Source organism: Maylandia zebra, linkage group LG5 (assembly GCF_041146795.1).
Source record: "Maylandia zebra isolate NMK-2024a linkage group LG5, Mzebra_GT3a, whole genome shotgun sequence".
Taxonomy (NCBI): domain Eukaryota; kingdom Metazoa; phylum Chordata; class Actinopteri; order Cichliformes; family Cichlidae; genus Maylandia; species Maylandia zebra.
In genome coordinates, this window is record NC_135171.1 from 9,923,049 (window position 1) to 9,940,441 (window position 17,393).

Below are 17,393 nucleotides of genomic sequence, written 5' to 3' on the forward strand. Positions count from 1 at the left end.
CTGTTTAGGAACTGTAACTGCTTATATACACAGATCTCCATCTTTAGAGACTCACAATTAACTGATATTGTCCGAATGCTAATGGTGCTGACTATACTATGGAGGAAAACAGAAGTCTAAACAAATGCATTTCTTTCTATTCACAGACCTGTCTGTGAGTAGTTGAAGATGAGGTGTGTGGATTAAGCTAACTAACTAATGCCTCAGGCACAGCAGAGTAATGGCAATCTCCTAGTGGGTGCACAGATTTTTTTGCATTTGGTGACTGATTGCAAGGCAACCAGTTGATCACCCAGAAGCTGAGCATGCAACATTCTCAACCTTTAGGCAACAACTTTTGATTACAAAGAGATTAGTTAATGGTTCAGGAGAGTCCTGCGTCTCCCTGAGCCTGGTTCTGTTCAGAAGTTTCTTCCTCTTAAAAGGGAGTTTTTTCTTTCCACTTTGGTTACATGCTTGCTCATAGAGCATCATTTGACTGCTGTTGTGATTTGGTGCTATATAAATAAAACTAATTAAAACACACAAACATGCACATGGGCTACAGTTTTAAAACCTATGTTTAATTTCAAATAAAGCACTAAGTGAGCCACACATTAAAAAAGCAAACTCATCTGGGACTCTCCTCAGCTCTTACTGGAACAGTGGCGCGGCTGCCCATCTGTTGGTCTTCCATGGTTTCTTGTGTTCTGGGGGCCTCTGGATGTCTGGAGTTTTGATCTCCTCCATACCTGCTTCACACCCTGGAGGACGGGGCTGTGGCCCCCCCACACTCCCTAGCAGATCGTTACATGGAGAAACCTTTGGAATACAAGCGCGCTGATCCACACAGGTATGCACACGGGTGTTCACTGCTCGTAGACCCAAATTACACCTTTCTTGGCTGCTACTTCGAAGCACATCTGTCCTGCGTGCTGCACAACAACATTGAATATTTAGTATTTACTGCTGTTTACACTTAGCTAGATTAATGCGATGGTGTTGTGTTTAGTATGTTGCTTTGTTTTTTGTTTTTTTTGTCTTTTTTTGCTTGTTTTCTATTCTTCTCTCAACAGGTGATCCAGGAGATATTTTTTTTTCTCCCCCCCTTTCTCACTGTCCCTCTCCCCTTCTGTTTTTCCTTTCCTTCCTCTTTCTTTCTCCCTTTCCTATCTCTCACTCATGTCTGTCCCGTCTGTAACATCTGAAAATAAAATATAATAAATAATAAAAACAAAGATCGACCAAATGGACCAATACGGCAATGCCACGATGATCCATTTGGCAAAGTAAATCCATTGGGTATCCTTGTTGGTCTTCAGACAACAATTCTGATGGCTAAAGAACCAAATGGGACAGGCGAAAAAAAAAAAAAAAAAAAAAAAAAAAAGCAAACCCTGAAGCTTAAAAATGATTTGACCCTGGTGGAAGTTTTAGAGGTAGATGCTTCAAAGCTTAAAACCAGACAGGTTTAATCACTTGACACTGCAGAGGTTCTTGTCTTCACGCAGTGATTATTGTAACACTGTCCTTTCCGGGTCACCGAAGAAAGGTTTTAGAGGTTTACAGATGGTACAAAATGCAGCTGCTTGCATTTTAACCAAAGATCCAGAACTGAAATCTCTTATCTGGTTGCCTTGTCAGGTTTGAGCAGATTTCAAGGTCCTGTTGCTCACCTACAAAGTTTTGAACGGTTTGGCGTCTTCACATCTCTCTGAGCTTTTGCACCTCTACGTTCCATCGTGTGCTCACCAAACTCACGATACTGGCCTTCTAAAAGTTTCTAAAGACAGCAGAAAAGCTATTGGGGAGTATGCTTTTTCTTTTCATGCCCCATCTTTGTGGAACAACCTCCCTCAAGATATTAGGCAGGCATGCTCTGTGGAGCTCAGGTAAAGACCCACTTGTTCACCCAATCCTCTTAATTCTAAGCCTAAAGTTTTTACTGTTTTTTATTGTTGTTCCCTTTTGTTTCAGCAGTTTTTAAACTGTTTTGCTTTTAATTTTTTTTAAATCTTTTTTATCTTCAAATTGCTGTTCAGCACTTTTTGAAAGCACTTTATAAACAGAGTTATTGTTATTTTTGTTATTTTTTTCAAACTTAATAAAACCAAATCTGTAAGATTTTAAATCTTCTTAGCAACATGCTTGTTACTATTTGATTTGCTATTCAAAGTGTTTTTTATAAACTGTCTCTTGTGTCTTTCTTTTCTTTCGGTGGACTGGATGTATAGAAGACTGCCTAGTATTTATTTTGTTGTGATTCCAGCTACAATATTCTCCATGGGCGCTGTAAAACAAAGCTCGCGAAGCACTGAATATCACAGATAGAAGATGTATATCAGTAGATACTCTTTCACTTCAGTGGAAGTAAGACGATTGAACTGATTCAATCTGCACACGCAACCACAAAAACACATTCACACCAACCTCAGCAGCTACTCTCGAGCAAAGCAGCAGCTTAATGGCTAACAGCACGGACAAATTTGAGCATACTGGGCTGTTCCCTAGAGAGAGTGTGAGTATGGGTATACATCACAGAGTACTTAGCAATCAATCCTCAGGTGGAAAAAAATAAAAGATACATAGGCCCTACCATTATATCATCCTCTTCATTGTGGATTCAGATAAATATAACATTCAAATAAACATTTACCAAAGTATAACACAGAGGATGCTTTGTTAGATTATCACTGTTATTCACATCAGCAGTTAGCTTGAGGCAGTTATCTTTACATTTGAAATATTAACGAGGCTGACTCTGTGAATCATTTATTGTAACTAATGTAGATATGATCTGCCCAGCTCATCTATTTGTTCACACCTTTGTATAATTATGTCTGACTCTTAACATTTAATGCCTGAACAGCTGAACAACTACTAATTTTTTCTCGAGTGTAACAAAATATTATAAAATGAATAAAATGTACACATTTCTGTGGGTACATGCTTTATTATATGTTGGATATCCATGTATTATCCATGCAGCATGGAAATGAGTAAATAAGCTGGAAGTATATGTGATCTTTACATTTCTGGCGTCTGCTAGACAAAAAACAAGCGGGCACAGGTTTGCCAGAAGAGGAAAGTATATCACAGGTTATGATGTGGTTTGATTGCGTACAATAGATTATGATCCTGGATGAGGTTTGTTGATCAACCTTCACTATAACAATACACACACAAAAACAATCTTATTTTAACTTCTAATTAAATAAACACAGAAGGGAGAATTTTTGGGGGGGTAAGCCAATTTTCAAGGTGAGAAACAGAGGTCATCGAAAGAGCACTAACGCTAGCTTAGCACTAATACTAGGCTAGATGGACAGCTTGGACCACTTCACAGGGTGAAGGACAAACGAGCGCAGAGCAAAATTACACAAACTAGAAAACTATTATATTATACTTGACATAACATGACAATAGACATGAATGATGACAAAATAGTTATTCTTCTTACCTCAGTATGATGTAATTTCCCGATCAAACCAATAATAAAACACAAGGAATAATTTTAATGAAAAACTTGTAAATGTGAAACCTTAATAGAAGAGACCAGAGAAGAGCAAACTTCAGACCTGTTTCCACTTAGCTGACAAATTTAGTTTATGATTTCCAAACTCTGTGGGCTGGAAGACAGATGATACGTCTGCTCCTCCCTTGGATGACCTTTTTATTCTAGAAGTAAAGGTAGCAATGCAAGTATGATTAGCAGCCCATTGTTATCGCCGCATGAGAAAATTGTCTTCAAGATGCTAGATAAGATTTCCTCACGTACTGTTTTTGGTGCTTATATTGAAATTGATATAACAGTAACAAACAGTGGTGAAAACACCCTAAAATCAATGAAAAAGTTGGGTCAGGAAGTGAAGCACATTATATAGAAAGCAAGAGTTTTGAAGCTTAAATTAGAACGATCATCCACCCAAATGTCCTCAGGCAGCTTTCTCCAAAGGTCGTGATGCCAAAAGTTATAAATTGAGGTGACACATTCTTGTCTTACAGGCTTCCTACATTTTGTGAAACCCACAGGCCGAACAAAGACATCTGATAGAGGAAGAAAACAGTAGCTCACTATACTGTTGATTACAAGAGGGTGACAAAAGCATTGTTTGCCATACACATTAATGTGCAGACAGTACAGTGGTGAATAATAGATGAAATAAAGAATATAAAAAACAAATGTGTCACTTGTGGTTACGACTGCATTCTGTCTGCCGTCTGCTGCGGGGATTTTTTTTTCAGGCCAGTGTCTAAGAGCATACCTCATCAAAATGTTCAGTGTTTAAGCCAAAATTAGGCAAAGCAGAAAACGAAACTTTATCACTTTATCATTTCAAGTAGGAGAAAATCTACTGCAGTGGCTAAAAAGGGTCAGCTGAAGTACAAGGATACACCGGGGAGCTGTATCAAGGCCAACACATGAGTCCTGTGCTGCTGATTAGAGATGCCAGGCATGCTTTTAGCTGAAAAGAAAAAGCCATGACAGTGAATTAGCGGGCCAACTACCCGAAAGAATTCACAACAGGTTGTCCTTTAGATAGCCCGACGTGTTGGAAACAGCAATGTCTTGTCAGCTTCTGAGGTCATTCCTCATTTCAGTTGAAAATATTTTCCCTATAATGTAATGTAGATCGTGCTCCTCAGATACAAAGGAAGCAAAAATTACAGGCATCACACATAAAGTGTTTTGGTTTTTAATCAGTTGCATGATTTGCATTTTCACTCTAACCTGATGGTCATTTACTAATAGAAATAAACAGCTTTCATTGAGTGGACTGGATTTTATTTCACCCTGTGTGCAGTCTTAGTACAGTAGTCTGTGACTCAAAGCCACCATTGGAGTCATCAGGCACTAAAGGAGTCCTGCAGCAGATGGCAAAGACCCCATAGGCTACTGAAGTCAACATCATGGATTCAGTCTGGGATTACATGAAGAGACAGAAGCCACTTAGACGGCACAAATCCACAAACAAACTGTGGCAAATTCTCCAAGATGCCGGACATTTTCACAATTGCACTACACTGTAACATATAGGGTGGTTAATTACTATGAGAATATAGGAGTCTGCAAGTTGATACTGGTGTACTTGGATTTCTAGTAAATATGCACAGACTAAACATTGTGATTCACACAGTAATTGTGATCATTAAATAGGATTGTTTACTCCTTCAAATTAAAACGACATTCTTTTTCTTTTTAAGGAAATTTACCTCAAAAGGGACAAAACCTTTACTGTGCTCAGCTGCTGCTGTCATCTGGCTCCTTTTCAGATCTTCATATATATATATGAATGAATAAATTTATACTGTCTTTCATGAGTCACTATTTAACCCTCCTGCCATCCTTTAAAAAACTCACACCCATCACCCTAGGGACCATTCTCAGCCACGCCATAAAAAGACCATATATCCATATTTTATTCCACTTTAAATTAGCCAACCTTGTAAAACTACTTCTCCCTGAAATATTCATGTAAAGTTTTAATTATATTTTCGTTGTTTTAACCCTTCAAATCCCAGTGTTATTACATGAGCGCCCTGTGTTATAAGCCCCAAAAACCAAAAAACGAAACTAAATATTTCCACAAAAAACCAGTTGAAGTAATATGTGATTGTCATTATAAGTAGGCCTTTAGATGGACCAAAGATTGGCACCAACATACATTTTGACCTGCCATTATTTTTTTTGCATTTTTTTTGCAATTTAAAAATTAAAACTTCAAGGCCCTGAGTCTTCATTGACATCCAAGAAAAGAAGAAAAAATAAAATCATATGATGATAATTTGGGGTTGAAAAATAGCGTTTATAATGGAAGTCAATGGGCAGAAAATGGTCCCCAGGGTGATGGGTGTGGGGATTTCTGCTGCTCAGCCATTTTAGGCTGATTTAAGGAATTCACACTGGAATATTAACATTGACAGGTAAAAACTATCCTGTGGCAAGTTTGGTTATATTCCACTGAACACAGTGGAAATGGCAGCCATTTAACACATAGCAGTGGCACAAAAAGGTCCCAAGAAGGCAGGAAGGTTAAAAAATACTGTAATTACTTGTAATGTTTTACTTTTTTAAAAATAATTTTAAACGATAAAGAAATTGAAGAGATGCAATCGGCCTGCAAAAAAAGATAAATTAATAAAAAATTAAAATATGAAATGAAGAAATCCTTCACTTCTTTGGATGTGTGCGATGCAATTGCACAGTTGATGCTGTGCATTTGGTTCAGTGCATCTACTGTACATGTCTTTGTCACAAGTAAATCCAATTAATCCATGAAGATGGTCAGCAGAACTGGATGTGTGACAGGGTTGCTTCCTTCAGCTCACTTCTGTCTTGCCTTGTTTTGCTTTGACACCATGAATCTAAAGTCTGCAAGCCTCACTGGTGACAACAGTGCTGTGTTTCTTTTATGGTTAACACTGACCGACTGAATAGGATGTGGGTGACGTGCACCGTCTATGAATAGTTGAGACCAAACAAAAGTCTTATAATTGCAGACTGTACATAAAAGATGGACTTGTTCACTATGACATCAAGCACTGGCAACTTAAGTCATATTATAGATGACTGCCTCAAACTGAATATTTTGGCTGCAGACATCACCAGTGAGGGTGGATCTTACTGAGATCTACTGCGAGCTCACAGGAAACACAGTAAAGCGTATCCTGCTTTATGTCCCTCTGAACACTAATGTGGGCCATGGTTTACAAATATTATTTGAAAGTAGTGACTGAATTGGGACCATAAACTAATCAGAAAAATGTTTACTGAGCTCATGCTCCTTCAGTGATGCAATTTTACCTTGTCTCAGTCGCTGACTGTCACAAGTTATTATTGCAGAGTACATTTAGAAGATGCCAGAACTCTTTGAGTTCGTGAGGTCAAATACTGCTGGTTTGTCAAAGTCGCTGCCACATTAGAAATACACACAAGGTCTCCATTGGCAATCCTCAAGCATCATATGATGGCAATACTGAAACGGGTCTCACAACTTTTTACAACAGGAAATAAAAGCGTACATTTGAACCCAATCTGAGTGAGACTTCCAGCGACAAAGCTAATAAGCATAGAGACACCTTACATTTCTAAGGTTTTACATGTAAAACCATAACAAAAGTCATCTGTTCCTTTCCAGGTTTTAAAATGTAAATGGAAGCTAAGATGAACAGTAATACAGGACATATGACACTGCATCATTAGTTATTAAAGAAGCACTAAAGACAAAATGCAGAAGCAGCGTGTAAAAAAGCAAGCACACCGTTGCTGCTTCCGTTGGAATTACGAGTACAAGGAGGAGCCTGGTGCTGCTAATCAAACACACTTGATTAACTGATCATCAGCAAGTGTGAGCACCTCTATAAAAGATGGTCAATCATGCTGTTTCGGCAATGAGCAATTATCTTAAAGAAGTTTCTGTTGTTACCTATTAGTCTGGGGAGAGTTTTGGGGTCATTTCCAAGCAACAAGTCCATCAGACTACAGTGAGAACACACAAGACGGAGTCGCACAGAAAACAGTTACAGGTGTTTTAAAAAGTTGTTGAACCATGGAGTACATGCATTGCATTAGTTGGCTTAGTTTCTGTTAAATGAATGACACCTTGTAATGTGTCATTTGTTGTTCATCAAAGGCATTATGAATTCTGAATTTTAAACATTTTAGTACCTGCTAGGAAACAGGTGAGTTCGTGAGGTCAAATACTGCTGGTTTGTCAAAGTCGCTGCCACGTTAGAAACACACACAAGGTCTCCATTGGCAGACCTTGTGTGTATTAGAATTATAATAGGATATGTTTTGTTTTTCACATTACTTTATTTTCCAAACTGTTGAACTGCTCTATTAAGGTGAGGTTATGGAAACTCGGAAACTTTGAGTACTCAAAGTCGAAAACGTCTTGTTATGGTTTGGTACGCCGGAGCTTCCTGGTGCTATTTCTGTGTCAATTTGCTTTCACTTTTTTGTTGTAGGAAAACATTTCTTGCTTTTCATGCATTAGGCCCATATTTGCATTTTACAACATTGTGCCCATTTAAAAAGAAAAAGAAGAAGAAGAAAGGTATCTGGAAACAAGCCTCTTTCACTCACAAAGCAAAAATAGGCTTGTGTCCAAAATGCGTAAGGGTGTGCATGTATTGGTATGTGTGTCGCTCTGTGTAAAATACTGAGCCTGCTTGGAAAGACAGTGCCTTTAATCTGCTCTGCAGCGACTCTCAGGGTGAAGAAATCAAGTGTTTCTGAAACAGGACCCCAAAATCACACATGCACAAAAAAAGCAGCTTGATGAAAAATGTGCAAGAGTGCATGTGCAGAAGTAAAGGGCGCTTGCTGCTATCATCATGGTAGAATAAGCTCAGGCAACGAGTAGAGAATTAAGATTCTGGATGCACGGCGCAGCAGGACTACGGTGGGGAGAAATCAGACGCTAACAGGGACGAACAGAGAAAAACAAGCTGAACAGCCAACAACGTGTACATACACCAAACACACCCTCCTATCGTAACAGCCCTCACAATCCCTGTTCCATTTACACAAACTCCACATTATCACAGTGGATTTAATAAGTTGGCCAACAACAGAAAAGCAAAGCTGCATTCGGTTATTGGCTTCTTGGAGTTTAAAGATAAAATACTTCAGGTTTTATAACATCCAGTTCTTTGCCAAACCCACTTCTTCAATCACTCTAAAGCAAACAAAGAGAGCGTTGCAATCACATTTAAAATCCCCCATTTCATGCTTTTATTTGCAAAGGCCATGCCATTTTAATATTAACCAAATTTCTGAATAATAAGTCCCACTATCAGATACACACACACACACTTTTTCAGTCCAATTAGTTGTAAATTTGTACAATCAGCTAGGTCACAAATATTAAATTTCACTTGGAAAAAAAAAATTTCCCCAACCAACTGTGGACGACAGCTTTTAGCAAACATTAATCAAACAGGAATAAACAGTGCATTTAGTGGGGACTATTTTCATCCACGGATTAGCCACAGTTGGCTCTCTGGTGAACATTTACTACACTGTATGTTTCTCAGAATAAATAAACAAAAACACAGCGCCCAAGTTTATAATTTAAAAAAACGAAAAGCCACCCAGTGCAACAGTTTGCTTTACCAGTGTGTTAATAAGATGCAGTGTATCAGGCGTTTGCAGCACAGACTTGCTAATAGAATAATACCACTACTATGTTTAGATTATTCATACAGTCTTACATGACAGGACATAAACATGTTTCAGTAAAATAACAGGAACAAAGATGTTTAACAATATAAACCTCTGTTTTTGAGTCTGAAGATAAGCCCAATAATAGTCACCTATTCAAGACAAAGCTCTTTACCATGCATCGAGGGCTTTGTCCCAGGTCCAGCACCCTGATGCTGTATGCTAATTGGAAGGAAAGAGGCTGAGGACTAGTGAGTGTCAGAACTACAATCCAGGATGAAACAACAAAGATCCATGAGTGCAGCAGGGAGATGGCCACATCTGACCATGTGCTGCAGATTTGTTGGCTGCCCTTTCATGAATGCAAATCTCCACCAAACCCTAACAGTTTGAGATCTGTTGGACTGAGATCTGGTGATGGAGGCCATTTGAGTGCAGTGAAGTCACCGTCTTGTTCAAGGAACCAGTCTAAGATTATTTAAATATTGTGACATGGTTTCATCCTGTTTAAATCAGTCGTTAGAAGATGGATGCACTGGTCAGAAAGGGCATAGCCATGGTCAGCTACAATATGCAGATAGGCTGCAGCGTTTAAACGATGCTCAGTTGGAATTGAGGTTTCAAGAAAATGAGCCTGTGCAAACTTAACCTCAATTTCCAGTTCTTAGCTGACAGGATGGGCACACAGTGTGGTCACTGCTGTAGCACATCTGCTTCAAGGTTCAATGTGTTTTGTGTTCAGATCTTCTTCTGCATACCTTTGTAATGCGTAGTTGCCTTGCTATCAGCTTCAAACAATCTAGCCATTCTGCCTGTCACAAGACCGAAAGGTCGGTGCAAGCACTGGACTCAAAGCGTGATAAGGACAAAGGCAACAAATCATAGAACGTGAAGTGGTGAGGCCTAGTTAATGTGGTGCATGTTGATTGAGAGGGGGAAGTGGGCCAGTGATGCAGAATGGAACGTGGCAGTTAAGCAGTCACACCGAGGAGAGAGGACAACTGAGTTAGGGAGGTAGTGGAGAGGAACTCTGTAGATGTTGAGTATGCTGTATAACTTTTCTAACTTGCAGCTGGAGAGAGTAAGCAGTGTGGAAGGGGTGACGTGAATCAGCAGTGAGCTGAATGTGGATTGGCTGAGTTCCTGATGTTGTGCGGGGGCAGGTGAGGCACAGAGTGATTTCCAAGATGGGGGTAAGGTATCCGGAGTCCAAGAGAGAAGCTTAAGCTTGAGGTTTAAGTCAAGGTGAGTCCAGGAAGTGAGTTGATGATGAACTGGTGCTGAAGGCTGAGGCTTAAATCACTCTGGCTTGATTGCCTGGAATCAGCTCCAGGTATGTGGAACTGCGGAGGATAAGCAGGCCCTGCCCAGGGGCGGATACCAGGTAGACTCAAGAGCCTGATGGGAAATTCCAGCCGCACACCCAGACGATAACGCTGCCGTGAGTTTTGATATCAACAAAATATTGATGACAAGATTTACCTTAATGAGCAGCTGAACATGTATACCTAAAAAAATGTCCAGCGAGTATGTACATCCCATAGTTAAGGTAGAAGACGGGACCGACAGTCAGAAATTTCAAAGTGAAAAATAACTAAATCACTTTGATTTATGGCAGAATCAAAGACAAGTGAATCCTCTTGATATTCTCTTTGATAAATAAACACAAATCCAATACTAATGTCTAACGTGTGCTCAACATCTGAGACCATCTGAAAATCCAGCATTGTGAGAAAGACTTTGCAGAAAATGAGGACTGCGCATTCAGGCATATTTCTAAATTTTCTGCATTAGCAGCTGAGCGCAAACTCCTGCAGTAACATAACTTTACTGCACGACTGTGTTTGGTGGCATTACTAACTCACAAAAACAGATTTGCATAATGCCTTCTGTCCACTGAGAATTTTTATCAGTCATAGAAAATATTATTAGGAGAAGAATTTGCTCCAGTGTGGTGAATCTACACCTTCTCCAGTCCATGTTATGTGTTCAGCCTCATTCACCAGGAATGTGTTCTTTTGTTATTACATTTCAGGAAAGTCTGCTTTACCCTTCCTGATCTGCATTTTTCTCACTGCTGTGCTGCATTTCCTAAATACCTACAACAGAAGTGGAGAGCAAAATGCGACAATGACCAATGGTGATAATGGGACAAATGTGATAGAAAACACTGAAGCATTATGCACGAATAAAAACAACACCCAGTCTGCTGTCTGCTACTGCATCGTAAAGGCAGGTGACTAATTTTAAAACGTAATTGGATTTTTAGTTTCGACTGGCACATAGCGTGTCTTATTATCAAGCTTTTTATCCATTTGTGCATGAAAAGCAAATCTACTTGTAACTCCCCGGGCTGAGGAGTGTACCTAAAGCTGCAATAAACATCTTTATAATTTCTTTCCTCAAGTCTCCACGAGGTTCTCTCTATTCACAAATCCACTCTGCAGCACATGAAAGCCAGCGTCTTTAGGTCGGCATATTGTGCATCATTCTTGTCCTCCATGAGTTTTGTTCCAAAATGATAACCAGGAGAGTTGCTGTGTCCAAGCTTTGGCTTCTAAAAAAATGCTTTCTGAGGCTTTTCAGCAGAGCTGGAAACATATTAACTGCTCAGGGGTCTTCCTTGGCGTATCCCTGAAAGATTGATTAAAGCAAATGTCTCAGTTTTTGAGAATTTTGGAAAGAAGATAAACCAGTTTTAGTCACCGGGTGCTTCTTTCACAGTTATTCTCTGAGGGGGTTTTGTCCTTACACGCCACAGCCCACTCTACAGTTTTAAAGCTAGGACCACATTAGCACTGCTTCTCCCATGGCGCAAAGCTTCAACTGAGATCTTGCAGAATGCAATTGGACTGGTAGCTATATAGCACTTTTGTAGTCCTACTGACCACTTGAAGCACTGTAGGCTATAAGCTGCATCTGATCCTAGCACACTTTATTCTCTACACCTGAAGCACTTAGTTTACCTCCCATTCATGGCCAATTTAGAGCCGTCAGTTAACCTAACATGAATGTGTGTGTTTGAGTTTGAAACTACCTGCCGGGGCATTTCTCTGTGGAGTTTGCATGTTCTGCCTCATGTTCTGCTGCGAGGCAACAGTGCTAACCACTGAGACAATATGCAAACAAAATTATCTGAATACAGGACAAATAATCAGATGTAGAAGAGTGCACTGTTTTTTTTCTGTTTCAAAAAGCTAGAAAATTGAGCTGTTGTAACACCCCTACAGTTTTCATGCAGACCTAGAATTACTGCTCAGTGTCTCAGAGAAATACATTTAAATGTTGAATAGCTCTATAACACACAGTTTACATCAATAACTCCTGTTTGATGTGAAGTAAGTTGAATTTCACATCTACTGGCATTAGTTAATGTGCTAAAAACAGGCTTGAGTTCATAGGTCGGCTGTGTGGCGTCAACTTGTTGGAACATGCTGGGAAAGCCTTTAATATCAGCTAATTCAGTTAATCATTGTGCAACTGCAGTGATGGAAGGTGAAGTCCCACTAGCTTCATTGAGTTAGCGACACTAATTATAAGTCTGCAGATGCAGACAAATTATTGTGAAAAAAAGAAATAGAAAAAAAGACAATGGCAGAGTTGTTCATATGGAAGGTTAGTCCATTAGTAGCTCATAGATTAGCAGCAGAATATCATTTTGTGGGGCGTGCTAACTTTTGTGACACACTTTAGCTTTGACACAAAGAAAGGAAAAATGATGCAGTGATGAGTGGAATTTGGTCTAGTATGACTATGTGCTGGTACTTATGTCAACGAACACAAGGTTATTCTGTCAGTCTAGTATCTTTGTCCATAGGTAGACAGAGCTGCAGCTTATCTTACCGGTATGTTTCTGCTATATGCTATATGAGACTATAACTGTTAGGACAGTACGGTTAACAGGACCTGTGGAACACATGTGGGACTTTATGATGGGATTCATGGGGGAAATTTGATTCTTGTAAGTGCATAACAAAATAACGTTATGTGGGCGCCTTTGAGGTATGAGCTCCACGAGGATTCTGCTGCACACTTGTCAGTAATCACCAGCTGTCTGCAGCGAGATCATGCGGGGTTGTTAGACCTACAATAAGATGAGCAGTGACACGTGTTAGCCCTGCAAGGGCAAATGCAATGTAGCTCAAGGTTCCTTTACACAAATCTGATAATCACATGTGTAAGGTAAGGAGTTCACAACAGGCTTAATGTGTGTTGAGTAATGAGAAGGCGAGTTTCACAGAGCACAGACCTCATCACTGGGGCCTTTTCTTCATCTTTATTCCTGTAATACCTGTTGATTAAACACTCTGAGTGATTCCTCTGGTGCTCTCTGGTGACCCCTGCTATTTGTAAAGGAGACAAATTAAAGTCCTCCATCAAAATGTGATCAATGCCAGAGAGCCTCTGGGTGAAATGGGCACCACGGTGTAATGAAGCTATAACTCAACTTTAGTGCATTCTAAATGAGTGATGGACATCTGAGAGTACCGAGGAAGGATTTCCTCATAGCCTCTTTTACATGTCAACATGAGAAATTAACCTAATTTCAATATTCTTTCGCAGCACTTCTTTTACAAAATAATTACTGGTGCTACAACATTTCAAGGATTTTTTATATATATATATGTGTTGAGTGATTAATTCACTTGTTCACTGAATTCGTGATTGAGTGCTGAATTACTGTAAAATGTTAGATCAATTTCATGCTCTCAGATTAATCCGGGTAACTCTGTAATACTTGACAAAGCAAATTAGATCATAAGAAGCTAACTGAAACAGATCTCACACTTGACTTTTATTTTTTACTACTGGAAAACGAACAATTATGCGTTTGGGAAAAGCAATATCCTGCTCGCATCTCATTTCATAATGAAATAAAATAGAAATGTGTTAGTAAATGTTTCTTTTACTACAGCAGATATCATAGAACAGATGCTCCACAACTAGTGGTCAAAACCTTGTTGTGTTATTGTGTGTTTGTAGTGTTCCAAACAGAAACACCAGTTTGTCCATCGGTGTTTCTGTCCACTGGTGGACAAACTGGTGGACAAACTATGCAACATCAACCACGGTTGAAGGGTGTTTCCCCCACCTCTTTGTTAGTTTTTTTAAAATTCGAATTTATCAGCTAAACGTTCTTTATGTTTGTTTATCTGTCTGTTTTTTTTGCATATAGTTATATTAATTATGCAATTTAGCGACAATATTCAATAATTAAATTCTGAGGTCTGATATAATCGAACAGATTTAGAAAGCCTTATGCTGACATCACATATTCCTCACTGCATGGCTTCTTTATTTGTTTGCCTTGACATGTTTTTTATATTGGCTGTTTGGAGGTGGGGGTTTAGCAAAACTTTAGATTTGTGGCAGTTTTACACTTTTGATAATTTCACCCTTCTTTGTGACCTGTGAAGCCAAGTTAAACTGAACATTTTCATTTCCACTTTAATGCGGTACACTCCACTCATTCAAATTCAGCGTGATATTGCTAACCTTTTGTGAGTGCCAGATACAATACTGAGAAAAGGCTGAAACGCAATATTGCCAGTGATTGGAGGTCTTTAGCGGACCAGGGCTTACCTTGAAAATAATGTCCTCGTTGAATGGATTCTACAGACATATTATTTTAGATCTGTGAGAGAAATTATGTTTGCTTATGGCTAATCTACTTGAAGCTATGCCTTTCTAAACTACAGCTTTCATACTGGCGCTTGCCCCAAATACATATGAATAAGACTCAGACTTCACAAAGGCAGCTTTGGCATGCATCAAAAGTTCTTAATAAGATACTTTACCTGCAAGGCACCCCATAAGTGACTGCAGCAGCAGCAGTTTCCATAGCAACATCATCTTCAATTTTGTAGGGTCAAAGTAGTCTCACATCCAATCACAAATGTATGGAATCCGATTTGCACCTTTCTGGTTTTCCAATCTGTAGAAGAAGGCATAGGTGAGATTAGTTGAAAGTAAAGTTTTTGTTAGCAAGTAGCCTTTCCCCACTCAGCATACTCATTTCACAAGTTTTGGAACTACATGCAGGAACGTACAACTGAAAGAACATATTACACACTAATTATGAGCTACGTTATAGTTTATCAAGTAAACCCAAATCTTTCACTGTGTGTTTAAAGTTCACAGTAAACTCCTGGTTCAAATTTCATGGAAGTTGAGCAGCAGAAAAAAACAAAGCATCTAGTTTTCAGTTCAGTGTGTGTGTGCGCGCGCTTGTGTATGTATTTCCGTATCTCCAGCATGACATCTACTTCCAAGACAGTTTAAACGCAAAGCCACCGCTAAAACTTTTCATAGTATTGTTCTTCTTTGAAGCCGCACAGCTTTCATGCTCAAAAACCCCAGTGCCGAGCCGAAAGACAGAAAATGCTGAAATGCTGGAAAACGCTGAAGAATTTCACAGTTGTGTGCTTTTTCCTCAACAGAGACAATATCTCTCCGGAGTGAGAATTAAAACTGGACCGTTTGGAGAGTGTCAGCAAGACAGCACTCGACAATTCAAACCACAGTAAAGTGGTGGTGGTGATGGTGAAGGAGTGGTGGTGGTGGTCGAGATTTATGAATGAAAACACTGTCACTACTTATGCTAGCTTAAGTCACTAAAGACTTTTGCTGCACAAATCACTTTGTTTCTCTAAGTTACACCCAATCTGAAACTATTCTGGGCTGTTTTGATAACTGTGCAGCTGTCTCTCACTGAATACACTAAAAATCTTCTAGCATGTGAATGTATTGTAAAGATTGCTGTTTACAGCCTCTATATTCAAAGAGTTTCATTGTGCAGAAAACATTTGTATGCATACACATGCGTATCATTGTTACTTATAATAAAAGACACTGATGGGCACTAACACTTAGTACAATTACTACAAAAGGCAGATTTTTTTTAAACTAACACTGTTTTCTGTTACTGTGCCATTAGGGAGCAAAGGGGAACGCAACAAATCTGAAAAGTGCGGAGGTCTGCGTGGATAGATGGCTGTTCCTTTCAAAATCCTGAAGAGTATTTTTCTTGATGTAAGCTCATTACTATGGCTATGACAAGCGATGTCACATTTACTTACATCATGAAGTTGTATATTTAGTAAGGAATAAGCTATATCTGCTTTCTCATCTCCACTTATCTTTGTGTGATTTGTAATGCTTAATTTTATTTATCACCTTTGTTTTCCCATCATGTAACATTTACATGCCTCAAAAGTTCCTGTTACCTTCTTACCTGCACACATCCTCTAAACCAATCAGCACCTATTGTAGCACCTGCTTTTTAAAAAAATCATTCTTTTCTGTTAATTTTCTGGCTTCCAGGCTGTCTGTCATGCTCCCCCCTCTCCTCCACCTAATCCAGGGTGTCTCAGCCAAGATCTCCATCAACCATCTGCTTACTCTGACAGACTCCAAGGGGTCCAGTTACTATCTCTATGATGCTGCTTCTGATTAGGGTCCAAAAGAACTTAAATGTAAGTTAAAATAAATAACTTGATTTATTTTAAATGAATTCACTTCATGGAACGGAGGTAAAATAAATTTTACTCTGTATTATTGCCTCGTTGGGTTTTGTGATGCCCATCCTTCATCCTTACAGTAACGTTTAAGGATCTTAAAAAACATTGTAATTGGTGTGATTCACAGTGAAATCTGTACTTAAAAAATAAAATTCATCTAAATATGTTGGTTATGAAGGTAGTAACAATATAACTTCCCGTGGGGACCAAGTCAATAAATGCTGTATGAATTTGGGCTCGTCAAAAGGAAATTAATAATTTAAAAAAACCCCAAAAGGACAGGATTCATTAGGTAAAGTGGCTTGAAACAGTACTGTTCACCAAAGCAATGTATATTGATTGTGTTGGAGAATTTGTTGTTAGTCTTTGTTCACACTAATTTCCTGGCTTCTGCACCCTCAACCTGCCAATATGCATTAACACCCTTTGAAGCTGCAAGCAATGTCTATCCTGCACCTGTGTGCTCATAGCATGCAGACACATCTTGTTGCACTAGTGAACATGAAACACAAATGTATTACTGTTTTTATTTTTTCAATTAAAAAAATACAGGTTCTTCAAAACACTGATTTTCAGGACCGCCGGCTTTACAAACTACAATTCTCTGTTTCTGGGATGCGCATTAAAATGCTTTTTAAACTTTGCAGCCAAAATGATAGGCATTTGGTTTAAAGGGGTTGTTGAATAAAGCACAATGTAGATAGGGCACAGCGAAGGGAGACAGA

At 39.1% G+C, this 17,393-nt stretch overlaps 1 protein-coding gene across 2 annotated transcripts in view; it reads right to left on the reverse strand.

Moving 5' to 3' along the window:
- Nucleotides 1–17,393, reverse strand: part of cntn4 (contactin 4) — a 200,054-nt gene that overhangs the window by 166,502 nt on the left and 16,159 nt on the right. For both annotated transcript variants that reach the window (XM_023153751.2, XM_004567418.4), the window contains exon 2: nt 14,947–15,083. In XM_023153751.2, the coding sequence (XP_023009519.1) occupies nt 14,947–15,001 (55 nt within the window). In that variant the 5' untranslated portion in view covers nt 15,002–15,083. The remainder of the gene's footprint in view (nt 1–14,946; nt 15,084–17,393) is intronic.